The sequence below is a fragment of the Pelophylax lessonae genome, assembly GCF_965119305.1.
Source record: "Pelophylax lessonae genome assembly, chromosome: 1".
NCBI lineage: Eukaryota > Metazoa > Chordata > Amphibia > Anura > Ranidae > Pelophylax > Pelophylax lessonae.
Genome location: NC_138768.1, coordinates 398,503,001 through 398,530,047, shown reverse-complemented (window position 1 = coordinate 398,530,047; position 27,047 = coordinate 398,503,001). Strand labels below are relative to the sequence as shown.

Sequence of the window (27,047 nt, the reverse complement as noted above, 5' to 3'; positions counted from 1 at the left end):
TATTTTTGTTTTTTTTTAGAGACTAGGCATAACAAATATTGTGCCATGTTCTAAATTTGGAAAAAAATGGTTTTGTGAAATGTCAGAAACAAAGTCAGGTGCCCAAAGACACATTCAAGACAAAACCACCAATGACTGAACACATACATACAGACCTAGAGATATGAATACAGTTATTGAAGAGTCGAAGAAGCTATACTGAGGTAATTCCCAGGTTTATCCTTGTTACAACTGTATGCCGATTTACAAAGTGAATCTGCAGCAACTGGGTTACACCAGAGGCTGTGCTAAAGCTCTGGATCTGGAGGGTGCTGTGCGGTTAACGAACACAATACACTAAGGTTTGAAAGCACCACCAGCAGAGCCAAGTGTCCAAGTCACATTCCAGGCTAGCCCTGCACATTTAGGTTTCATGGGATTTAGCCTCCAAAGCTATTGCTGAGGGTATGCTGATCTAGATGTTTTAAAGAAACCAGCTCAAGAAGCATATTTGATGTCTCAATTGAAGATACTGAAGAAAAATATCCACAGGTTAACAACTTTACCAAAGTGAAAAAACAGAGATATGAATGGGTTGCTTTTAATGCGGTTACAGTAAGGGTCCATTCACACGGGCTTTCTGCCCAGCGGGGATCGATTCGCCGATCCCTGCTGAGCAGGCAGATGACAGGTCCATCTCCGCTCTCTGTGCCCAGAGACGGACCTATCAGATCCTTTCTCTCCTCTATGGGAAATCAGATCAAAACAGACCGCTTGTCCATTTTCATCTGATCCTATCCGATCCTCCAGGCGGATGGATTTCACGGACAGGATAGGATCGGAGAGTAGCAGATGTCAGCGGACATGTCACCGCTGACATCCGCCGCTCCATAGGGATGCATGGAGCATCTCATCAGATCCGCCTGAAAAACTGACAGGCGGACCTGATCGAAAAGCCCGTGTGAAAGGGGCTTTAGGCTACATTCACACCTGAGCGTAGCGTTTTTCGCGCGTTTTTTACTGCGATTTTTGCGGCGGTTTTTACCGCGATTTTACCGCGATTTTTACCGCGATTTTTGTGCAGGCGTTTTTAGATTGAATAGAGATCAATGGAAAACGCCTGTAATCTGCCCAAAAAGAAGCTCATGTACTTTTTTGAGCGTTGGGCGTTTTGTATACAGCGTCAAAACGCTCAGATGTGAACAGGGGCCATTGAAATGAATAGGATTTGTCTTGTTGGGCGTTTTGAGAGCTGATCCTAGAGCAGAAAAACTCCCCAAAAACGCCCCAAAACGCCTAGATGTGAACGGAGCCTTAAGGAAAGATTTGAAGGATTATGCTGTGCTAGATACTTGCTTTGCTTACCATTTTAGTTTTGCCAGTATCCAAACATCAATGAGGCAGCAGTATAACCCATATCAGACATTTCTACAATATTGTATCCCTCAATGGAAAATAAGGAATTTACCCTGCTAGAAAAAAAAAACTTGAGGTCAGCAAGTCCAGCCCTTCACCTTTGGAGAAGGAGCAGCAGTCTTTATTCAATAAACCCTGTGAGGTTGATTTCACAAAAGTGGTCGCATTGCGAAAATATACAAATATACGACATGCATTTAGCTTTTAACCCCTTCACAACAAGTGGGTTTATTTATTTATTATTGTGGTATGATCGCTAGCCCATTAAGCAGAATTTGAGTCACAACCAGTTCTTTAGTTAGCAATGGTAGCATGTTTCCCGGGAAAAAGTGCAAATAAGTCTTTGTTTCACAGAAATATTCTTCATTAAAGAATGCATAAATCCAACATTTCATATTCCTGATATGTGCCTGCTGTACCATGTACTTGCATGAGAAAGTAACCTCTTCTTTGTATTGCTTTATTGTATGAAATCCCTGGTGTTTGTCGGTCCCTCTGCTTTCCATAATAAAAACTGACCACACTAGCAGGAGAGCACAGAGTAGTCAGTTTTCTGGCTGTGCTGAGAGCTAATCCAACGATAAGGCTTGTGCTAACCCCCCTCCATACACCCATTCACTGGGAAGATCGGTGAGCTGCTGTTTCCTCCCCCTGAGCGCCTTATGCAGCTGAGAACAGAGGGTGTGTTTTTTTTTTTACATGTTTGCTTTTCATTTCTATTTTAAACTGAATGGGTTATTTTACAAGATGAGGGTTCACATATACTTCAAAGCTGAACATCAGGCAAACAGCCAAATATACAGATAACATTTATACAGGGGATCTGCTTTACCTGCCAAAACATTTACATTTCTATCCATCAATTTTAGAGATTTACATGCCTGGCAGGTTTTTTCTATGCTTCAGTTCCTTAGTACTTACAGGTCTTGTCCCTTCCCCATTCTGTGACTGGGCAGTGAAAGGGAAAACAGCAGGTGAATGACCCAATCTCTCTGCACATATTGGCTTGTTTCATGTTGGCATATTAGCACTGCAACCCACCTAAATGACCTCTTGTGTTGCTTCTACCTCACCCAGTCTGAGCTTCGCTGCACAGGGAAGGGACTGCAGGAGGCCACTACCAGGATACCTAAGCTGTCTGCATTTAAAAAGACATACATTTAATGACGTAATAAAAAATACATAACTGCATGTGTGTGTTTTATATCTTCCTGGATTTCAGCTTTAACTTAGTAGTCACGTTTGTTCACATTTAATCGATTATGCACAGATTTAGAGATATCTAAAGTGTGCATTAGATGCAACAAAAACTATGCATGCTTCACAAAAGGGAAAAAAAATGAGATAGTAGCTACTATCACTAAAAATCACTGGTAAATCTACATAACAAGAAGGCAGCATAACTGCATAAACCACTTCGAGCAAGTAAAAATATCTTCTTCCTTGAGACAATGGCCCCAGCTTTCCCAGAATACTGCGCAATTCTAAAAGTCCTTTCAAGTGGGGATTCAGTGTTAAAATGTCATTAGTACATCACGCTCCTGCATACTTGTGTGAAAAGGTTTCCCAAAAATAAACGAGTGAAGTCCTGGTTTGATCTTTTCAGCTAAAGCCATAATTATGTTGAGATCGCCCTCTGCTGTCAGATCCAGATCGGTTTTCAAGCTGCGCAGAGATTTGAACACTTTCTTCCCCTTTTGTCTAGAAAACAAAGAACAAAACATCAGAACACAGAAAAACAAAAATAGGAGTCAGGGCTTTCAGACATTTGTGTTTCTAGCGCTGTACCAAAGGTGTTCCATTAATGAACGCCTATACAATATCAACACATTCGTCATTTTCTGTTAGGATTGGTCCAATATCTTAATTATAGATGCACATAACAATTTATAAAAGATAACAAGAAATAGATTTCACAAGGGGTTTTATACAATTCTTATACAGAGCATATTTATTCAAGAAATCAATATTAGCACTGGATGCATATCAGTCTGCTGGTCAGTGAAGTAATACCTTGCCATGTCTACCTATTATTTATCAGGTGCATATAGGGATAGCTTTTCAGGAGGATCACCAGACATACATACATACATACACTGTGACAGGACACCTGCTTATTTAGCACATTCTCTACTATCCTTTTTATTATCTGCTGTGTTCCTCCTTTACCGTGTACATCGTGGCTTCACGCGGTGCCTCTCCAATGAAACACCATGGAAGCTTACACATCGCAAGTGTGTGAGAAATCCCTGTGGCATCTCTGAGATTTCCTATGAGCTCAGATGGTCACCTTGTAGCATGGCAAAGCTAATCCAGTTCTGCTTTGCCCTTCATCTTCAGTATAAAAGCCACTGCAATAATAATGTATTGTTTGCTGATATCAGGGAACAATAGACCACTATTAGAAATTATCATTTGCTGAAGAGATGCATGAAGAAATAATGAATAAAAAAAACCCTACATGGGAGAGAGAGAGAAAAAAAAAAAAACAGTTGGACTCCTTTAACCCTTTTGATGTCCAGGCAAAATTTAGCAGGATCTATGTGCTTTAGGTAATTTGACTTTATTTGATCAGACTATTTAAAAATATTTTTTTTTTTAAGGCCTCACACAGTTTTTATTTGGTACATAGTTTTAATAAATAGCCTGCGTAAATGTTTTCTATTAAATTGACAAAAAAAAAAAAAAAAACAGTTGGACTCCTTTAACCCTTTTGATGTTCAGGCAAAATGTAGCAGGATCTATGTGCTTTAGGTAATTTGACTTTATTTGATCAGACTATCTAAAAATATTTTTCTTTTTAAGGCCTCACACAGTTTTTATTTTTATTTGGTACAACGTTTTAATAAATAGTCTGCGTAAATGTTGCGTAAATGTTTTCTATTAAATTGACAAAAAAAAAAAAAAAAAACAGTTGGACTCCTTTAACCCTTTTGATGTTCAGGCAAAATTTAGCAGGATCGATGAGCTTTAGGTAATTTGACTTTATTGATCAATTAGACTATTTAAAAATATTTAACTTTTCTTTTTTAGGGTCCATTCACACTAGTGCGACTTGTCAGGCGACTTGGTCGCCTGACAAGTCGCGGTCGGTCGCTCGCCATTGAATAGTACAGGACCCGTTCTAATAGGAGCGACCTGGAGGCGACTTGCATTGACTACAATTATATGAAGTCCGTGCAAGTCGCGCCGAGGTCACGGTGCACGCTGTGCACCGCGACTTCACAGGTCGCCCCACAAAATCCTGTCACGGCAGTGTAAATGGGCTGTAAGGCCTCACAGTTTTTATTTATTTTTTTACATTTTTATTTAGTACATAGTTTTAATAAATAGTCTGTTTAATACTTGTCAAATATTTTGTATTTGAATTTAATAACCTGAGGAATCAACTTCTTCTGACAAAGTGCTTCTGGTTCTCTGTGCAGGGCACAATAAGGCTTCATTCAGACTTACAGTTGGGGGGAGAGAGGGGGGATGGGATGGCACAAAAGCACGGTTGAGCCACAATTTCAATGCCGGCCAAGCTGCAATAGGCGCAGAGGGGGGTGTTTACATGCTGCGGGCATGATGCTGCACACTTGCAGCAATGTTTACACGACATGAAATGTCACCCGCTGAATGCTACACATTCAAGTAAATGGAAAAGCTCAGCAAATGCCCAGACATCCACTGACCCCTCCAAAACCTGAAAAAAAAGCTACAAATCCTGTCAAATGTTAATTGCTTTCCGAGTCCCCTATTTTAAATATGTCTGCTTAAATTGGTGTCAGAGAGACCAGGAAGTGAGGAAGACACTCCTTCCTTCCTGTATGGTTTTAGAATTGGAAATGAAGCGAAATTCTGCAATGGGGCCACAAGCAGCAATAAAACGCAAATTCCAGGACTAAAGCCTGGTAGACACTAGTAGTTTTTTTTGTCGTTCAACCCTGCAGAGCTTAACAAAAAAAAAACAAAAAAAACTGACAGCTCAGGAGGAGCCGCTGTGCTCCAACATTAGTACAGCGATCTCCCCTGCTGTTCTATTGTATCCTGGCAGGGGGATTGTTATTGGCTGAGAGTGCTGATCAGAAGCTGATCGACAGACCCTTTCAGTCATGCCCCATCAACTGTTTTGCCAGCTCCTGTTGGACCGATTGCAGTACACACAGGCCGAATGTCGGCCAATTTCTATTGAACCGGCGATTCTGCCCAAAATTCGGGCCGTGTACTAGACTTAAAGCGGTGTTCTGCGGAGTTCCACCCCCCCCCCTTAAAAATTAAAAGTCAGCAGCTACACATACTGTAGCTGCTGACTTTTAATATTAGGACACTTACCTGTCCTGGAGTCCAGCTATGTCAGCACCGCAGCCGATGTCTCCATCGGCTGTTGGGTGCTGCCGCCGCCATTGCCAGTAAGGGAACCCGGCAGTGAAGCCTTGCAGCTTCACGGGCGGGTCCCTACTGCGCATGCGCGAAGCGCGCTGCGCATTCGGATTGGCTCGGCGGCGGGGGGGAGGAGGAGGGGGCCAAACTTCCAAGGGAACAGCACCGCAGCACTGTCTCCCGGAAGTGGGGGAAGGGTACCTGTCATAAACAGGTACCCGTTCCCCCCTGCCCCCTGAAAGGTGCCAAATGTGGCACCGGAGGGGGGGAGGAAGCAAATGAGCAGAAGTTCCACTTTCGGGTGGAACTCCACTTTAAGGAAGGTTTAGAACCTCTGTCAGTAATTTTTTTCTCCCTGTGTCCTTATTAGGATTTCTTCTCACTTCTTGTCCAGATCAAACAGAAGAGAAATCAGAGATTGAGAAAGCATTTAAAATCCTACTGAAAATTTTCAGAAAACAAGACAAACTGTCTCTTACATTCTTTAGCCCTCTGCTCCAGTTGCTTGCATTTGTGTCTGTGGTTTACCAGTGTTCCACCCAGTGGAAAATCGGGGCATTGATAAGAAAATGACAACTAGTCCCTATGGTCTCCGACTCTGACCCAGCCCCTCCCACATCCCATACCTTACTACTGGTTGGTAAGGCTACCTGTCAAATTGATGGACTATACACTATACCATTACTGGCATTATTATGGTAGCAATGACAAACATGGAAAACTTACGTGTCATCTTCAATATATTTTATTAGAGTAAGAGCTTTTCTGTGAAGTATTAGTAAAAACTGTGCCAGAAAAGTGCTTCTTAGAGATAAGTTTGGTTTCAAATGGAATACCTAGAAAAAAAAAAAAGAGAGCGTTTCTTCCAGATGAAATGCCTCATTGACCATTTCAACAAATAAAATATATCTTGTATATCCATCTATATATTAATACATTCATTTTGTCATAACTTCAGACCACCACACTTAACGTGGAAACAAAGGTAAACAATAAAGAAAACTGCAAGCAAGCAGATCTTTATTGTAATAAAAAACACTTACCTGCCTGCATACAATCTTCTATTGAATGTACAGCTCAGTTTACTTTCTCGGCACACTCCGGCTGTGCTGGGAGGACGAACTCCCGAACAAATGTACGGATGACGCCATTCCACAAGTGGCCAATCAAGAGAAAACCAGCCACACAGAAATAGCCAGGGAGAAGATAACAATGGCTGGTAAGGAGTTTAACCACTGCATCGCAAGAATGAGGAGGTGAGTACTTCTCTCAGTTTAGTTCTGCTTTAATAAATGAATGGTGAACGGCAGAGAGAAAAGTGGCCAAAATACAATGTAGGCATGGAAATTTCATGGCATGAAAAAAAACAACCGGTCACAAAAATGAAATGACAGAAAAGCTTTCCCCTGTAAAAGGAAAGTGTAAATATTCACCTTTCCTGCGGCACGTCCTACTCTGCTGAAGAATAGGAGTCATCAACTGAGAAACGCTTCTGGGAGTGGCGACCACAGTGATGTGGAAGTACCACCACGCAGTGTGGGGGACCATGAAATCAACCCAACCACGAGCACTGTGAGGGGACCATGAAATCAACCCAACCACGAGCACTGTGAGGGGACCATGAAATCAACTCAACAACGAGCACTGTGATGGGACCATTTAATCAATCCAACTACAAGCACTGTGAGGGGACCATGAAATCGACCCAACCACGAGCACTCTAGGGGTCCATAAATCAACCCAACCACGAGCACTCTAGCGGTCAATGAAATCAACCCAACCACGAGCACTCTAGGGGTCCATGAAATCAACCCAACCACGAGCACTCTAGGGGTCCATGAAATCAACCCAACCACGAGCACTCCAGGGGTCCATGAAATCAACCCAACCACGAGCACTGTGGGGAACCATGACACCAACTCAACCACCGAGCACTGTGGGGGACCAAGGGATCAATGCTCCTAAAAGAGTCAGTCCTCAGCAGACTTCTATGGACAATTTCTTTTTAGTATAAGAGTAGAGTTTGATGTCACAGGCGTAGGATAGGTGAATATTTACAATTTTCTTTTATGAGGAAAATATTTTTGCCATTTCATTTTAGGGACAGGGTCGATTAAACGCTCACAAAATGCATTGAAAATAACATTGGTAAAGAAAAGCCTACGACAACATGCAAGTTTGAGAAGATAAATTAAATGAATTTTAATAACAGAAAGAGCCTTGGAGATAAAAGGAAGCCCTCTAGAATATCCTAGTGAACTGCACAGAATAAAAGCATACCCAGTGATGCATTTTATTTATAAGCCACTGGAAACTAGGAAAAAGAATTGGCTGCATTCTCATGTTAAAACAGCACAGATTAGACATATTAGGGAATTATTAAACCAGAGCTCTAAAATCTCATAAAATCTTTAACATGCTAATGTGATTTCCTGCTGTTTTCATTAAACTAGCCATGAAGGTCCTTGTTCAGACACTTCTATATAAGATGACAATGCTTCGTCCCCGTTTTCACCCTGTCACATATGCTTCTGATGGAAACTGCAACTGGCCATTTCAGCACACATTACGTGGACATCTGTAATCCGTGCTGGAGATGGCAGCATAGATTACAGATGTCCACACTTTAATATATACTTCGTATTCCGGGCAGACAACCACTTTTCCACATCCGCATGACCTCTTGCCATGTGTCTACTCGTATATTACAGGTTTATAATACTCCTCTATACACCCCTCTAAAGGAATCCACTGGGGTTGTCCCTATTGGACCGTTTGTGGATCATTGTGGCGCCAACTGGCTCACGGCACTGTAGCCATCTTTGGTCTTTCTAAGTATACTTAACCATTAAACTATGTGCTTATTGGAAATCAGGCATTCTTCTCTACTGGTATACTTACCGGTTTTTAAACGACAGCTCATCCCCATCCTTATGAAGACCCTAATGGCACATTTCGTGTTTTGAACTCTGGCTGACCCCCGAAGAAGGGTATTTACCCAAACGCGTAGGGTCTTTTCCGGTTCTCCTCACCATTTGTACCTTGGAGTCTTCCATATTGAGGGTGATCTGTCCTTGCATGCAATTTTTAGCTTTTTCTGTGTACCATTGTTTATTTGTTATATATATTTTTTCCTCCTCTGTATAAAAATAAAGTTTTGATATTTTTTACTCTTTAGTCTTGTCTTGTAGTGTCGAGTGGCATTCATAGTCCCAAACAATCGGGGGTTCCCTCCTTTTCTCTAAAACGGTTTATTGATATTTATTTTTACTCTGTATTCCAAAGACTGTTTTTAAAAATGTTGAACATGTGACCAGCAGCAGAGGGCTAGAAGCTCCTCCGGTTTATGTTTCCCTGCAGACAGGCTGGGAAAGAGCCGAGTCATGTGACAGCTGTATATCAATTAGTAAAAAGGTACTTCGATTTTTTTTTTTTTAATTAAAATAATTTATTACAGTGCCATCATCACCATACAGAAAGAGAAGGAACACTGTAAATTAAACAGTGTGTTCTTATTATCACCTTAAGTTTTAAACGTAGTCTGCTGCAGAGTATGCCATTTGTTTTCAAACCTATCCTAGGAGTGGGTAACATCACACCAGGTTCACATCTTTAGTTCATGCTACAGCAAAGCCACACAATTTCCAAGGCACCAGAAGAGATGACGGTGTTATACTGCATAAATGATGGACAATAAGAAATTCCACGCCCCCCTATTCCAAAAAGAGGTTTCTTAGAAATATTACCTGCTCTAAGAAGTTTCTGACAAATGTGTCTCTATGTAGGATGTCTTGAAAAATATTCCTGGATAAAGAAAAAATTATTTAAAAAGATTACTATTATGCCAAAATTCAGATCAAAGCACATTTATGGTCTCTAAACATTAACTAATTCAGGTGAAACCCAATTAGCGCAGAGCAGATTCAAGGTGGGGTGTCCTGGCAGCTTGTTTGTATTTGGAACAAAGTAGCTTCTACTTCAGTGACACTACCGTAGGGGAGCCTGACATTTCTTAGATGTTCACTGGTCACTTATGGACATATTTTATAAGCAAACAAGGCTAGGCTTAACAATCCCTGGTGGCCAGGTAATCATAGGAACTGAAGAAAAAAATGGATTTTTGTAAAATCTTACCGTAAAATCCTTTTCTCTTAGCTCATTGACAGACGTAGTCCTCGTTGATTAATAACAACTCGGGTTATACTGCCCTCTACAGGAGTAGGACTAGACAGGAAAGAAAACGTTCTGGCCACACCCTAGGGGCAGTCCCAGAGGGTATATCCTCTCACTTCCTGCTACAGCAAATCAGTTATGTCACAAAGCAGTGTTTAGAGAATTTAACCCAACCCAACTCAAAAACAGAGGGGCGGGTACTACGTCTGTCAATGAGCTTAAGAGAAAAGGATTTTACGGTAAGATTTTACAAAAATCAATTTTTCTCTGTCGCTCATTGACAGACGTAGTCCTCGTTGATTAATAACAACTCGGGACGTCCCAAAGCAGTACCACAAATGAGGGGTGGGATAACAGAAATCAAAATCCAGAAGGCCCAACCGGAGCCAACCAGAAGCATCAAGGACTCATCGAGCAAAAAGATGAGACCTAAGTGAAACACCCAACAAACCCTTGAGGTAGACCAACAGTCTCCTCAGATTGCAGCCTGCAGAACCTTGTGGCCAAAAGAGGCATCTGACAATGCCATCACATCAACTTTATAAAATGTTGTAAAGGTATGAACCGACGATCAAGTCATCGCCTTGAAAACCTGGATCGCTGATGCCTGATGGCGGAAGACCCAGGAGACACTAGGCGCCCGAGTAGAGTGCGCCTTAACAGGGAACGGAGGATTCCGACCCTTAATAGAATAAGCCTGTACCACCGTCTGACTGGTCCATCTAGATATGGTCGCGGCAGACACAGGCAACCCCCTTCAAGGGCTATCCGTGATCACAAAAAGTGAGTCCGTCTTACGAAAACAAGTTCGTAGTAGTCAAGTGTATCCTTCTGAACCCCATCCAAGGAGTGTAATTCCAACTCCCAAGGATGGCTAGTCTTAGGACACGGGGAAGGTAACACAATCTTTTTATTCAGATGAAAACTCTGAAAACCACTTAGGAAGGAAGGATGGATCTGGAAGAAGAACCACCTTATCCCTATGAACCACCAGATATGGGGAACGTCAAGATAATGCGGCCAGTTCTGACACCCTGCGTGCAGAAGTAATGGCCACCAAGAAGGCCACCTTCTGGGATAATGTAAGCAAGGGAATCTCCCTAATATCTTCAAAGAGAAGTTTCTGAAGAACCGACCACACTAAATTAAGATCCCAGGCGGTAAGGGTGCGCGCACTGGCGGAGCCAGATGTCGCACCCCCTGGATGAAATTCCGCACCAAGGAATGATTAGCCAAAGGTTTCTGAAAGAAGATTGCTAACGCTGAAACCTGACCCTTGATAGTGCTCAAGGACAGTTTCTGCTCAACCCCTTGTTGCAGACAGACCAAGATTCGGGTCACCGAATAGGTATGTGGGGGAAATCCAAAAGATTCACACCACGCCATATAAGACTTCTCTGTGCTGGAAGTCGCTTTCCTTGCTTTAACTAGAGGTAGGAATAACTGAAGCTGACACTCCCTTGTCCTTCAGTACCTGGGTCTCAATGGCCAGGCCATTAAGCAAGCGATTGTAAAGCAAGATGGAAGATCGGTCCCTGAGACCGCAAATCCTCCCTGAGAGGAAGTCTCCAAGAGGCGTCTGCGACTAGCCTCACCAAGTCGGCGTACCAGGCTCGACGAGGTCAGTCCGGAATTTCCAGAATAACTGGAATTCCCTCCACCTCTATCCTGCGAAGAAGTTCCCGCAGTAACTTGAGAGGATGGAAGGCATGCCGTAGCTGATACTGCTCCCAAGGGGCGATCAGCGTTTCTGCTGCGTCCGCTAGAGGATCGCGGGTGTGAGCTGCAAACCTCCGCACCTTCCTGTTGAGCCAAGGTGCCAACAGATCCACATCCGGGGTGCCCCAATGAAGGGACAGCCAGTGAAAAACCTCTGGATGAAGAGGCCATACCCCTTGATCCAGAATCTGATGGCTGAAATAATCTGCCTGCCGATTTCCCACCCCCGGAGTGAACACTGCTGGGAGATCCGGAACAAACTGTTCCGTCCAATGAAAGATGCTAGTCGCTTCGATGGCTACCAGGACACTCTAAGTGCCCCTTTCTTGACATAAGTCACGACCGTGGCATAGTGCGATTGGATCCGAATCGGGCTGCTCTAGAGCTGCTCGGTCCAGTAAATCAGACAAAATCTGATCGCTCTCAGTTCCGATACCCTATTGGTAACCTGGATGCTATCGGAAGGAATGACTTCCCCTGGTTGAGCATCAGAGACTTCCTGGTCCGCTCGCTCAACCGGATCCGATTGTCCAGGAAATCGGAATTCTGATTCCATTAGAAAAAAATCTCCTTCAGGAGAATTCGGGTATGAGACTGGGTATACGGTACTGCCTCTAAGAAGGCCACCATCAGTCCCAGCCAATTGACGGACAGCAACATCCGAATCGTTGACTGAACCTTCTGGAGTTTCTCCGCAAGGAGAAACTTTCTTGCCCAGGATGTATCCAACATTAGGCCCAGATAGTTCAGTCTCCTGGTGGGAACCAGGGATGATCTTTGGGAAAGCGAAGAAAACGCTGATGTCCTGCGATGATGGGGATATAAGGATAGGCCTCCTAAATGTCTATGGATGCCAGGAACTCCCCCTGATGCAGGGAGGCCACCACTGTTCGGATGGATTCCATCTTTCCCCAAGTCCAGAATTGGACGCACCTTGCCCTCTTTCCTGGGCATTGTGAACAGGTTCGAATAGAACCCCTGAAACCGTTCAATGTTAGAAGGGAAGAATCGTACCGGTGGAAGTGATCGAAACTCGATCCTTACATAGTTACATAGTTAGTGAGGCTGAAAAAAGACACAAGTCCATCCAGTTCAACCTATGTGTGTGTGTTTGCTTTTAACCGTACATTGTATACCCCTGTATGTTGTGGTCTTTAAGGTGTCCATCCAATAGTTTTTTGAAACTATCAATGCTCCCCGCTGATACAACTGCTTGCGGAAGAGAATTTCACATCCTTACCGCTCTTACAGTGAAGAACCCCTTACGCACTTTAAGGTTAAACCGCCTTTCCTCTAGTTTTAGTGAGTGGCCACGTGTCTTATTGTATTCCCTTACTCTAAATAGTTTGTTCCTTATGCTAGGGTCGCCAGTACAGTATTTGTACATTGATATCATATCCCCCCTCAAGCGTCTCTTCTCCAGAGAGAATAGGTTCAGTGCTTGTAGTCTTTCCTCATAGCCGATGTCCTCCATTCCCCTAATTATTTTTGTTGCCCTTCTCTGGACTTTCTCCAGTTCCAGCACATCCTTCCTGAGGACCGGTGCCCAGAACTGGACAGCATACTCCAGATGTGGCCGGACCAGAGTCTTGTAGAGTGGAAGAATAATCTCTTTATTTCTGGAGTGAATCCCCTTTTTTATACAACCCAGTATTCTGTTGGCTTTGCTTGCAGCGGCTTGGCATTGCATGCCACTTCCAAGCCTGTTGTCTACCAGTACCCCCAGGTCCCTTTCCATCCTAGACTCACCCAGAGGTTCCCCCCCTAGTGAGTAGCTTGCTTTCTGGTTTCTGGCCCCCAAGTGCATTACTTTACATTTTTCTACATTAAATCTCATCTGCCATGTAGTTGCCCACCCCGTTATTTTGTTCAGGTCTGCTTGCAAGATTTCCACATCCTGCATAGAAGATATTGGCATGCCTAATTTAGTATCATCTGCAAATACTGAGATTGTACTAGATATCCCCTCCTCTAGATCATTTATGAATAAATTAAACAGGATTGGTCCCAGGACAGAACCCTGGGGGACCCCACTTTCCACACCCGCCCAATCCGAGTACTCCCCATTAATCACCACCCTCTGTACTCTCCCCTGGAGCCAGTTCTCTATCCAGGTACTCACCTTATGGTCCATACCTACCTTCCTTAGTTTGTACAGTAAGCGTTTGTGGGGAACGGTGTCAAAGGCCTTTGCAAAGTCCAGATACACCACATCCACAGGCTTACCTTTATCTAAGTGGCAGCTCACTTCATCGTAGAAGGTTAATAGATTGGTTTGGCATGAACGATTTTTCATGAATCCATGCTGATTACTACTTATAATACCGTTTTCATTACTAAAGTCTTGTATGTGGTCCCTTATCATCCCCTCCAAAATTTTGCAGACTACTGATGTTAGGCTGACCGGCCTATAGTTACCCGGGATATATCTCGGCCCCTTTTTAAATATTGGTACCACGTTGGCTTTTTTCCAATCAGCTGGCACCATACCTGTCTGTAAACTATCCTTAAAGATCAAGAATAATGGTCTGGCAATCACCTGACTGAGCTCATTTAGAACCCTTGGGTGCAAGCCATCCGGTCCCGGGGATTTATTTATGTTAAGTTTCTCTAGTTTAGCTCTAAGTCTATCCTCTGTTAGCCATGGCGGCACTTCCTGAGGTGTATTATTTAGTTCGGCCTTACAAGCGGGGTTCGTGTAGCCCTCCGATTCCTTTGTGAAGACTGAAGAAAAGAAATTATTTAACACTTCCGCCTTTTCTCTGTCCTCAGTGGCCATTTTTCCTTTATCATCTTTTATGGGGCCAATGTGTTCTGGCCTCGCTTTCTTACTGTTTATATACTTAAAGAATTTCTTGGGGTTCTTTTTACTCTCCTCCGCTATATGTCTCTCGTGTTCTATTTTAGCCGCCCTGATTTCATCTTTACATTTCTTATTACACTCTTTGTAATGCTTAAATGCTGCCAATGACCCCTCAGTCTTGTATTTTTTGAAGGCCTTTTCTTTAGCTCTAATATACATTTTTATGTTGGAGTTTAGCCACCCAGGGTTTAGTTTTGCTCTTTTAAATTTATTTCCCTGTGGAATGCACTGGCCCACCCCCTTGTTAAGTATGCTCTTGAAGCACTCCCATTTTTCCTCCGTGTTCTTTGTTCCCAGGGTTCTATCCCATTTGATATTTTCTAGCAGCGAGCGCAGTTTAGGGAAATTGGCTCTTTTGAAATTCAGTGTCCTTATATTACCCTTGTGTTTCCTATTACTGTAATTAATACTGAAACCAATTGACCTATGGTCACTGTTCCCTAAGTTGTCCCGTATTTCTATATCCGTGAGCAGGTCTGTATTGTTGGTAATCAGTAGGTCAAGTACCGCATTGTTTCTTGTCGGTGCATTCACCATCTGACCCATGAAATCGTCCTGCAAAACATTTAGGAACTGCTGAGCCTTGGCTGAATGCGCGGTTCCTTCTGCCCAGTCTATATCAGGATAATTAAAGTCCCCCATTATAATGACATTTCCCATCCTTGCTGCCAATCCTATCTGTAACATGAGGTCCGCCTCACCCTCCTCCCTCTGGTTGGGGGGCCTATAGCATACGCCCAATATTACCTTCCCCACCGTGCCTTTCCTTTGAAGCTCTACCCATAGGGATTCTGCCTCGTCCATAGCTCCATTATTAATATCATCCCTCATATTTACCTGTATACTGTTCTTAATATACAAACATACCCCTCCCCCTTTTTTACCCTCTCTATCTCTGCGATAAAGGGAATACCCCTGAATGGTCGCCATCCAGTCATGAGAGCTGTCAAACCAAGTCTCAGTTATCCCCACAAAATCTAAGTCCTCCTCAAACATCAGCAGCTCCAGCTCTCCCATCTTGTTGGCCAGGCTTCTGGCATTGGTATATAAGCCTCGAAATTTTGATGTTTTTAGGCTGCTCTCTTGATTTTTCCCCGTACCCACCCTGGGTATAGGGGCTCCGAACACCCTACCGCTAATGCCCCCATTTCTGCCCTCTGAAACTTGCTTTCCACTGGCTAATTCTACATCTGTACCCTCCCCCCCATTCCCTAGTTTAAAAGCCCCTCTAACTTTTTGGCCATCCTCTCACCCAGTACGGCTGCACCCACCCCATTTAGGTGCAATCCGTCCCTACCAAAGAGCCGGTGACCGACTGAGAAGTCGGCCCAGTTCTACAGAAACCCGAAACCCTCCTTACTACACCAGCTCCTCAGCCACTCGTTAACTTCCCTAATCTCCCGCTGCCTCTCTGGTGTGGCTCGAGGTACCGGTAGTATTTCGGAAAATACTACCTTGGAGGTCCTAGTCCTCAACTTAGCGCCTAAGTCCCTGAAATCGTTAAGGACTCTCCGTCTTCCTCTGCCTATGTCATTGGTACCCACGTGTACCATGACAGCTGGGTCTTCCCCAGCCCCACCCAATAATCTGTTCACCCGATCCGCGATGTGCCGCGATGTGCCTGTATCCTGACCGTATGACCTCGCGAACCCCTTAGTCCGGGGTTCTGGCAAGCCATGGATCCGGAAACCGGTGAAGACATCCCCCCACCCCAGAGATGGGTAGGGGCGCATCAGGCTGTATTCTTCAGGCTTGGCTGAGCCGGACTTTTTGTTTAGCCGACTAGCGCCCTTTGAAAAACCCTCTGAAGGGGCTTTGGAGGGTTTCGCCTTATCGCCCGCCCTCCATGCGTTAGGAAATAACAGGGGTTCGTTTCAAAACGACCCCATTTGGGTAAAGGAAAATCCTTCGCCCTTTTGGTAGGCTAACAAGTACCAAAAAAGAATTTCAGTCTCAGCTACCTCTGCCGGTGTAACCTCAAGACTAAAGGTTTCCCGGACGGACACAACTAGTGCATCCACCACTCTTGTGCTATGGCGGAGGCAGAAACGTTCTCCTCACTGCTGAGGAGACATTGCCTGAGACAACAGCCCCATAAGAGGGACCTGCAGCTGCATTGACCAGCTCCGAATCCGTATCTGAAGTATCAGATAAAAAATAGGGGTAGGCGGGGGTCGCTTCTTGACCCCCGTCCCTGACAGGCCACCTCCACCCGGGATACCAAAGACTCCAAAACTGCCGATAATGCATTAAAAACAAGTGGGGTACTGGAGGGTCCTGGGGCCACCTTGAAGGGATCAGGTGGGGATACCTATGCGGCAGGGTCAATGATTATACAAGACATTTGCAAGCGACAAAAAATGACAAAGTAAAAAACGTTTTTTTTTTTTTGTATCCCCCAGTCGCAACAGCGCCCCTCAGTGTTACCTGCCTTTTTTGGACTCCACAGAGAGAGAGAGAGACCCCAAGGCTCATCCCTGATGCACAGAAGGTTTCATCAGCTTGCTCAGTGCTGTCCTGTTACAGACAGGAAGTCTTTGTCCCTATTTCCTGGGTAAAGGAGGCGGCTCCGCCCCTTAACACGCCTTCCGGCGCCTCCCCCTGGCTCCACGAGGTGTTTGGTCACCTCAAACATGGCCGCCCCCATGCTGGAGACACGAGGCTACGCCAATATGGCGGCCTCGTGTGCTCTGCAAGACAATGGCGGCGGCCTGTTAGGATAGCGGCGGCTTAGCAGCGGCCTGCGGGATGCTGTATTCGGCTTAGCGGCCTGCGGGAGTGCATCGGCCCCCCAAACTTCACCCTGGATGGTGATCAGCCTGGCCGGCGGTACCGGACCCTGGCGGGCCGCATGCGGTCCGTGCGATCTGGACTGCAGTTATACATGCATAGACATCGCCCTGTGAACCTCTGACAGGTAGGATACCTTATGCTACCACAGTAATATTCTAGTACTGCCACTGACTTCAGTCATCTTTACAGTTTTGAAATGACATTAGATTGTCAGCTCCCAAACCAAGCCTCCTGGTTTCTTGTTCACAAAAATCACACTCAAATAGGGGGATCTGTGACATGTTATAGGATAGAGGGGAGACCCATCCTTACCATTTCAGAGAGGGGCCCGCGTTCACCACAAACCCGTCAGGGGGAAAAGGGGGAACATACTACTCACCATACCGGAACCAGGCGGGCGCCAACTCCTGACAGTACCCCTCTCCACCGGGGTGGGAGGGCTGTCGACCAATACGGACGCCGTGACTCATGGTCATTGGCGTTTAAACGAGACGTTTAACTCGCAGGGTCAGTCCCCGTCCAGTGGGACTATGTCGCGGCCGACCCAGCACGGAGCTATGGCCTGCACGCGCTCGTAGGCTGAACTGGGGTGACCACTGGATCTCAACATCCAGCCCGTCGCCCAGTTCCAGCTTTCTTGCTTGAAGATCTCACAGGAACACTGGAGAAAAAAGCTGTCTAAAAAATCTTTCTAAGAAAAAAATCCTGCCAGGACCGAAGATCCTAGCAAGGCATCTAGGTCCTTACTCCTAACTAGACAGAAAAAAACTGATTTGCTGTAGCAGGAAGTGAGAGGATATACCCTCTGGGACTGCCCCTAGGGTGTGGCCAGAACGTTTTCTTTCCTGTCTAGTCCTACTCCTGTAGAGGGCAGTATAACCCGAGTTGTTATTAATCAACGAGGACTACGTCTGTCAATGAGCGACAGAGAAAAACCCTTGTGAACCAGGTCATTGCTTGGTGCCCCTGGATCCAAAGCAGCTGCTCATGTTTCTCTGCTGCCTAGGGATACAGCAAGGGTGAGAACTTGGCAGGGAAGAGTGCTCCAAGTGAACCCCACAATGAGGGTGATGCTGTGTGCATGAGCTGGAAGGTTCCACACTTCTCTTCCAATATGGAGCTCCGGGTACTGTGAATGGGACTCCTCCCCAGGCTATTCCCTTTAAGGATTATAGAGATCTAGACAGGAACCTCTTACTGCAATCATTAAGGCTGGTGGTACTGTATTGTACCATATTTACCCGTCAGCGTAAATAAAGGGCACTACCACAATTACTTGTCCGCATAAATAAAGGGCACTACCGTAATTACCCGCCAGCTTAACCACTTCAGCTCCAGAAGGTTTTACCTCCTTAATGACCAGGCCATTTTTTACGACACAACACTGCGTTGCTTTAACTGACAATTGCGCAGTCGTGCGATGCTGTACCCAAAAAAATTGATGTCTTTTTATCTCACAAATAGAGCTTTCTTTTGGTGGTATTTGATCACCTGTGTGATTTTTATTTCTTGCGCTATAAACAAAAAAGAGCCACAATTTTGAAAAAAGAAAAAGGGCACTACCGTAATTACCCGTCAGCATAATAAAGGGCACTACCGTAATTACCTGTCAGCGTAAATAAAGGGCACTACGGTAATTACCCATGAGCATAATTAAAGGTAACTACCGTAATTACCCGTCAGCATAATAAAGGGCACTACCGTAATTACACGTCAGCGTAAAGGGCGCTACTGTAATTACCCGTCAGCGTAAATAAAGGGCACTACCGTAATTACCCACCAGCATAAATAAAGGGCACTACCGTAATTACCCATCAGCATAATTAACCACTTAAGCCCCGGAAGATTTTACCCCCATTCCGACCAGGGAGTATTTTGCGATTCGGCACTGCGTGACTTTAACGGACAATTGCGCGGTCGTGCGACGCTGTACCTAAACGAATTTGGCATCCTTTTTTTCCCACAAACAGAGCTTTCTTTTGGTGGTATTTGATCACCTGTGCGATTTTTTGATCACGCGCTATAAACAAAAAAAGAGCGTCAATTTTGCAAAAATAGCAATATTTTTCACATTTTTTTATATGAAATTCCCCCCCAAAAAAATGTAAAAATCAAAATTTTTTAACTAATTAAATTTTTAATTTTCGGCCAATTTGTTTTATGCTACCTATGTTTGGTAAAAAAAAAAAAAAATCGCAAAAAGCGTATTTTGATTGGTTTGCGCAAAAGTTATCGCGTTTACTAACAAAGGGAAAGATTTTTGTCATTTTTGTTGTTTTTTTTTTAACGCGTAATGGCGGCGATCTGCGTTTTTTTTTGCGGTACTGCGACATTGCGGCGGACAGATCGGACCCTTGACTGACATTTTTGACACTTTTGGGGTTACCAGTGACATTTCTACAGTAATCAGTACTATATATATGCACTGTTACTGTAAAAATAGTGAAGGGGTTAACTTTATTTGGGAGGGAGGGGCTGTGTGTGTCCCTAGGGGCGTGCTTTCTACTGTGATTGGCTGTGGCTTGAGCTGTAAGGACACTGATCAACGGATCTACATAGTAGATCCATGTGATCAGTGTCTTTACAGCGAGGAGAATGACAGGTGGCTTGTTTACACAAGCTGCCTGACATTCTCCCTCTCCCCCGCCGATCGCCGAGTGGCCGGCAGACATCGGGTCCGCTGGTCACACGCGCGGGGGGGTCCGTGTCCACGCGGGAGCGCGCCTCCGGCGGCGCGCGCTCGCTCCCTAGACCCTCACAAGCAAGCAACGTAGCCCTACGTTAGTTTGCCTGTGAGGGGCTGACCGCCGACGTAGATAGTCGTGCGGCGGTCGGCAAGTGGTTAAAGGGAACTACCGTAATTACCCGTCAGCGTAAATAAAGGGCACTACCGTAATTACACGTCAGCGTAAAGGGCACTACCGTAATTACCCGTCAGCATAAATAAAGGGCACTACCGTAATTACCCGTCAGCATAATTAAAGGGCACTACCGTAATAACCCGTCAGCATAATAAAAGGGCACTACCGTAATTACCCGTCAGCGTAAATAAAGGGCACTACCGTAATTACCCGTCAGCATAATTAAAGGGCACTTCCGTAATTGCCCGTCAGCATAATAAAAAGGACACTATCGTAATTACCCGTCAACGTAAATAAAGGGCACTTCCGTAATTACCCGTCAGTGTAAATAAAGAGCACTACCGTAATTAACCATCAGCATAAAGGGTACTACCGTAATTAACCGTTAAAAACTCCTCCATGTCATACCCAGTGACCTTGATCTAATGGCTCCTCTATGTTATGCTGTCATACACAGTGACCCCCATATTCCTCCATGTCACACCTGGGGACCCTAATGTCCCTCTATGCCACACCAAGGGACCCCGATGATCCTCCATGTCACACCAGGGGCACCTGATGTTCCTCCATGTCATACCCAGAGACCCTGATGTTTTTCCATGTCACACCTGGGGACCCTGATGTTCCTCCATTGCACACCTGGGGATCTCAGTCCCCCATGGCACACCCAGGGACCCCAAATTCCTCATGGCACACCTGGTGACCCCGAAACCCTGTTACACCCGGTGACCCCTATCCCCCATGGCACACCTGGTGACCCTGATTTCCTTTCACACCAGGGAACCTCCATGTCACACCCAGGGACCCTGATCCCCTGTTCTGGGGACACTCACTGGGCGGTATGAAGAGAGTGGCCCGCACTCTGCCCTCCTTCACCGTGATACTGCCGATTCCTTCTCCTAGGATGCTCCTCTTCTGGAACACAGTGCTCACCACAGCTCCAACCGGCTCCTGGTGAAGGGGGAAGCAGCAGTCAGAGAACTCCGCACATCCCTAATCCCCAACCTCCTCAGACCATTCTGGTGCCTCGTCGTTTCTGCTCCAGTAAAGGTGCCGCCCTCCAGTGTCAAGCTTGGGGTCAGGTTCAGCTCTCCTCCGCTCCCTGCTAATAGCGACCCAGGGAAATGAACGGCTGGCCACCAGCTCAGTGCAGAGAGTCACTTCCTGCCCAGGGATTACACCACTCAGCTCCAGCCAAAGAGGATCATCATGCAGGCAGCACTCCTGTGGGCTCCCTTCCTGCCTCTTGGCCACCCCCCCCCCCCCAACAGTGGTGGAAAGCCAGGGCCTGGTAGTTCAGCCACTGCCCCAGACACCTGGCATTTTCCTCTGTCCATTCTTCCTCCCCCACTGTCGCCACCTCCCCTCAGCTCACAAGGATCATTCATGATGGACAGAGAGTGCCGACTCATGGCTGCGCCCCTAGGTTGCAATGCGCCCTAGGCGGCTGCCTAGTTTGCCTAGTGGAAGCACCGGCCCTGCCCGTCAGCGTAAATAAAGGGCACTAACGTAATCACCCGTCAGCATAATTAAAGGGCACTACCGTAATTACCTGTCAGCGTAAATAAAGGGCACCTCCGTATTTACCCATCAGTGTAAATAAAGAGCACTACCGTAATTAGCCATTAGCATAGAGGGCACTACCGTAATCATCAGTCAGCGTAAAAAAGGGCACTACCCTAATTACCCGTCAGTATAAAGGGCATTACCGTATTTACACGTCAGAGGAAATAAATGGCATTACCGTAATTAGCCGTCAGCGTAAATAAAGGGCACTACCGTATTTACCCATCAGCGTAAATAGAGGGCACTAGCATAATTACCCGTCAGCGTAAATAAAGGACACTACCGTAATTACCTGTCAGCGTAAAGGGTACTACCGCAATTACCTGGCAGCGTAAATAAACGGCACTACCGTAATTACCCGTCAGCATAATTAAAGGGCACTTCCATAATTATCCCTTAGCGAAAATAAAGGGCACTACTATAATTACCGTCAGCATAAAGGGCACTACCTTTATTAACCGTCAGCATAATTAAAGGGCACTACCATAATTACCTGTCAGCGTAAATAAAGGGCACTACCGTAATTACCCGTGAGCGTAAATGAAAAGCACTACCGTAATTACCCATCAGCGTAGATAAAGGGCACTACTGTAATTAACTGTCCGCGTAAATAAAGGGCACTACTGTGATTACCCCTCAGTGTAAATAAAGGGCACTACCATAATTACCCAACAGCATAAATAAAGGGCACCACCGTAATTACCCTTTAGCATAAATAAAGGGCACTACCGTATTTACCCATCAGCGTAAAGGGCACTACCGTCATTACCCGTCAGCATAATTAAAGGGCACTACCGTAAATAACCATCAGCGTAAATTAAGGGCACTACCGTAATTACCCATCAACATAATTAAAGGGCACTACTGTAATGACCCGTCAGCGTAAAAAAGGGTGATACTGTAATTACCTGTCAGCGTAAAAAAAAAAAAGGACACTACCGTAATTACCGGTCAGCATAAAGGGCACTACCGTAATTACCGGTCAGCATAAAGGGCACTATCGTACTTACCCGTCAGCGTAAATAAAGCGCACTTCTGTAGTTACCCCTCAGCATTAATAAAGGGCACTACCGTAATTACCCGTCAGCATAATTTAAGGGCACTACCCTATCAAGCACTTTATATGCTGAATTTGCACAAGTGGACACTTATGGACCTTTGAGCACGTTCTATGCACTATATCTACGGCACCTTTTTTATTTATGCACCAGTGATATATATGTGTGTTTTGATATTTTTATTGATTATTATTGGAGTTTTGGCAATATTATTTATTACGTATATTGCAAGAAGCACATACCGTAATTACCCGTCAGCATAATTAAAGGGCATTACCGTAATTACCTGTCAGCATAAATAAAGGGCACTACCTTAATTATGCGTCAGCGTAAATAAAGGGGACTACTGTAATTACCCGCTAGCGGAATTAAAGGGCACTACCGTAATTACCCGTCGGCATAATTAAAGGGTACTACCGTAATTACCTGTCAGTGTAAATAAAGGGCACTACCATAATTACCCGTCAGGATAATTAAAGGGCACTACGGTAATTACCGGTCAGCATAATTAAAGGGCACTACCGTAATTACCCGTTAGCGTAATTAAAGGGTACTACCGTAATTACCCATCAGCATAATTAAAGGGCACTGCCGTAATTATCCGTCAGCATAGTTAAAGGGCACTACCGTAATTACCCGTCAGCATAATTAACCACTTCCCGCCCGCCCTATAACAGATTGACGGCGGGAATGTGGTTGTATTATCCTGACCGGACGTCATATGACGGCGGCAGGATAATACAGCTCTGCGTGCCCCCCGGCGTTGTCAGTCTGACACCCTGCATCTCCGATCTCGGTAAAGAGACTACTGACGTAGCTCTTTACCATGTGACCAGCCATGTCCAATCACGGATGGTCACATAGTAAACAGGAACAGCCGATGATCGGCTTTCTTTAGTTCGTGCCTGACAGGCACAAGTAAAGGAGCGCCGATCGGCGGCTCCCCTGACGGGGGGGGGGGGGGGGGGTCGTCACTGGTAATCAGATCATTGATTACCAGTGAAGACCCTCGGGGGGGGGGGGGGATGCCACTAGAACCACCAGGGATGCCCACTATGACCCCAGGGATGCCCACCTATGAGCCCAGGGATACCCACTGTCGTAATTACCCGTGAGCATAATTAAAGGTCACTACCGTTATTATCCGTGAGCATAATTAAAGGGAACTACCGTAATTACCCGTGAGCATAATTAAAGGCCACTACCGTAATTACCCGTCAGGATAATTGAAGGTCACTACCGTAGTTACCGGTCAGCATAATTAAAGGGCACTACCGTAATTACCCGTCAGTGTAATTAAAGGGTACTACCGCATTAACCCGTCAGCTTAAATAAAGGGCACTACCGTAATTTCCTGTCAGCGTAAATAAAGGGCACTACCGTAATTACCCGTCAGCATAATTAAAAGGCACTCCGTAATTACCCGTCAGTGTAAATAAAGGGCACTACCGTAAGTACCCGTCAACATAATAAAAGGGCACTACTGTAATTACCCGTCAGGATAATTAAAGGGCACTACCGTAGTTACCGGTCAGCATAATTAAAGGGCACTACCATAATTACCCGTCAGGATAATTAAAGGGCACTAACGTAGTTACCGGTCAGCATAATTAAAGGGTACTACCGCATTAACCCGTCAGCTTAAATAAAGGGCACTACCATAATTACCCGTCAGCGTAAATAAAGGGCACTAAAGTAATTATCCGTCGGCATAATTAAAGGGTACTACCGTAATTACCCGTCAGCGTAAAGGTCACTACCGTAATTACCTGTCAGCGTAAATAAAGGGCACTATCCTAATTACTGGTCAGCGTAAATAAAGGGCACTACCGTAATTACCCGTCAGCGTAAATAAAGGACACTAACCGCAATTACCAGTCAGTGTAAATAAAGGGCACTACCATAATTACCCCTCAGCATAATTATAGGGCACTACCGTAATTACCCATCAGCATAATTAAAGGGCACTACCTTAATCACCCGTCAGCATAATTAAACGGCACTACTGTAATTACCCGTCAGCATAAATAAAGGGCACTACCGTAATTACCCGTCAGCGTAATTAAAGGGCACTACCGTAATTACCCGTCAGCGTAATTAAAGGGTACTACCGTAATTATCCATCAGCGTAAATAAAGGGCACTACCGTAATTACCCGTCAGCTTAAAGGGCACTACCGTTATTATCCGTCAGCATAATTAAAGGGCACTACCGTAATTACCGCTCAGCATAAAGGCCACTACTGTAATTACCACTAAGCGTAATTAAAGGGTTATATCGTAATTACCCATCAGCGTAAATAAAGTGCACTACCGTAATTACTTGTTAGCGTAAATAAAGGGCACTACGGTAATTACTCGTCAGCGTAAATAAAGGGCACTACCTTAATTATCCGTCAGTGTAAATAAAGGGCACTACTGTAATTACCCATCAGCGTAATTAAAGGACACTACCGTAATTACCCATCAGCGTATTTAAATGGCACTACCATAATTACCCGTCAGCGTAAATAAATGGCACTACCGTAATTAACTGTCAGTGTAAATAAAGGGCACTACCGTAATTACCCGTCAGCGTAAATAAAGGGCACTAAAGTAATTACCCGTCGGCATAATTAAAAGGGTACTACCGTAATTACCCGTCAGCGTAAAGGTCACTACCGTAATTACCTGTCAGCGTAAATAAAGGGCACTATCGTAATTACTGGTCAGCGTAAATAAAGGGCACTACCATAAATACCCCTCAGCATAATTAAAGGGCACTACCGTAATTACCCATCAGCATAATTAAAGGGCACTACCTTAATCACCCGTCAGCATAATTAAACGGCACTACTGTAATTACCCATCAGCATAAATAAAGGGCACTACCGTAATTACCCGTCAGCGTAATTAAAGGGCACTACCGTAATTACCCGTCATCGTAATTAAAGGGTACTACCGTAATTATCCATCAGCGTAAATAAAGGGCACTACCGTAATTACCCGTCAGCTTAAAGGGCACTACCGTTATTATCCGTCAGCATAATTAAAGGGCACTACCGTAATTACCGCTCAGCATAAATAAAGGCCACTACTGTAATTACCAATAAGCGTAATTAAAAGGGTTATATCGTAATTACCCATCAGCGTAAATAAAGGGCACTACCGTAATTACTTGTTAGCGTAAATAAAGGGCACTACGGTAATTACTCGTCAGCGTAAATAAAGGGCACTACCTTAATTATCCGTCAGTGTAAATAAAGGGCACTACTGTAATTACCCATCAGCGTAATTAAAGGACACTACCGTAATTACCCATCAGCGTATTTAAAGGGCACTACCATAATTACCCGTCAGCGTAAATAAATGGCACTACCGTAATTAACTGTCAGTGTAAATAAAGGGCAATACCATAACTACCCGTCAGGATAATTAAAGGGCAATACCGTAATTACCTGTCAGTGTAAATAAAGGGCAATACCGTAATTACCCGTCAGGATAATTAAAGGGCACTACCGTAATTACCGGTCAGCATAATTAAAGGGCACTACCGTAATTACCCGTTAGCTTAATTACCCACTTTACCAACGGAGGATTTTGCCGTCTTACGTCCAGGCCACTTTTTGCAATTCGGCGCTGTGCGACTTTAACTGACAATTGCGCGGTCGTGCGACGCCGTACCCAAACGAAATTTACGTCTTTTTTTCCCACAAACAGAGCTTTCTTTTGGTGGTATTTGATCACCTGTGCGATTTTTACTTTTTGCGCTATAAACAAAAAAAGAGCGTTTATTTTGAAAAAATAACTATTTTTAACATTTTTTTATATGAAATTCCCCCCCAAAAAAATGTAAAAATCAAATTTTTTTAAAATTTTTGGCCAATTTGTTTTCTGCTACCTATGTTTGGTAAAAAAAAATTGCAATAAGCGTTTGCGCAAAAGTTATTGCGTTTACTAACTAAGGGAAAGATTTTTGTCATTTTTTGTGTTTTTTTTTTTTTAACAAGTAATGGCGGCGATCTGTGATTTTGTTTGCGGGACTGCGACATTGCGGCGGACAGATCGGACCCTTGACTGACATTTTTGACACTTTTGGGGGTACCAGTGACATTACTGCAGTAATCAGTGCTATATATATGCACTGTTACTGTAAAAATGACACTGGCAGGGAAGGGGTTAATTTTATTGGAGAGGGAGGGGTTAATGTATGCCTGGTGCTTACTGACGTGTGTGGGGGGAGGTGACTGAGTGAGTCAGGGACAGATCGGATGTTCAG

General features: G+C 44.7%; 1 protein-coding gene across 1 annotated transcript in view; it reads right to left on the bottom strand.

Moving 5' to 3' along the window:
- Positions 1–2,759: 2,759 nt before the first annotated feature.
- Positions 2,760–27,047, bottom strand: part of C9orf72 (C9orf72-SMCR8 complex subunit) — a 118,326-nt gene continuing 94,038 nt past the window's right edge. The window contains exons 8-10 of the mRNA XM_082270714.1: positions 9,504–9,561; positions 6,484–6,593; positions 2,760–3,096 (exon numbers count right to left, since the gene is read on the bottom strand). Of these exons, the coding sequence (XP_082126840.1) occupies positions 2,910–3,096; positions 6,484–6,593; positions 9,504–9,561 (355 nt within the window). The 3' untranslated portion in view covers positions 2,760–2,909. The remainder of the gene's footprint in view (positions 3,097–6,483; positions 6,594–9,503; positions 9,562–27,047) is intronic.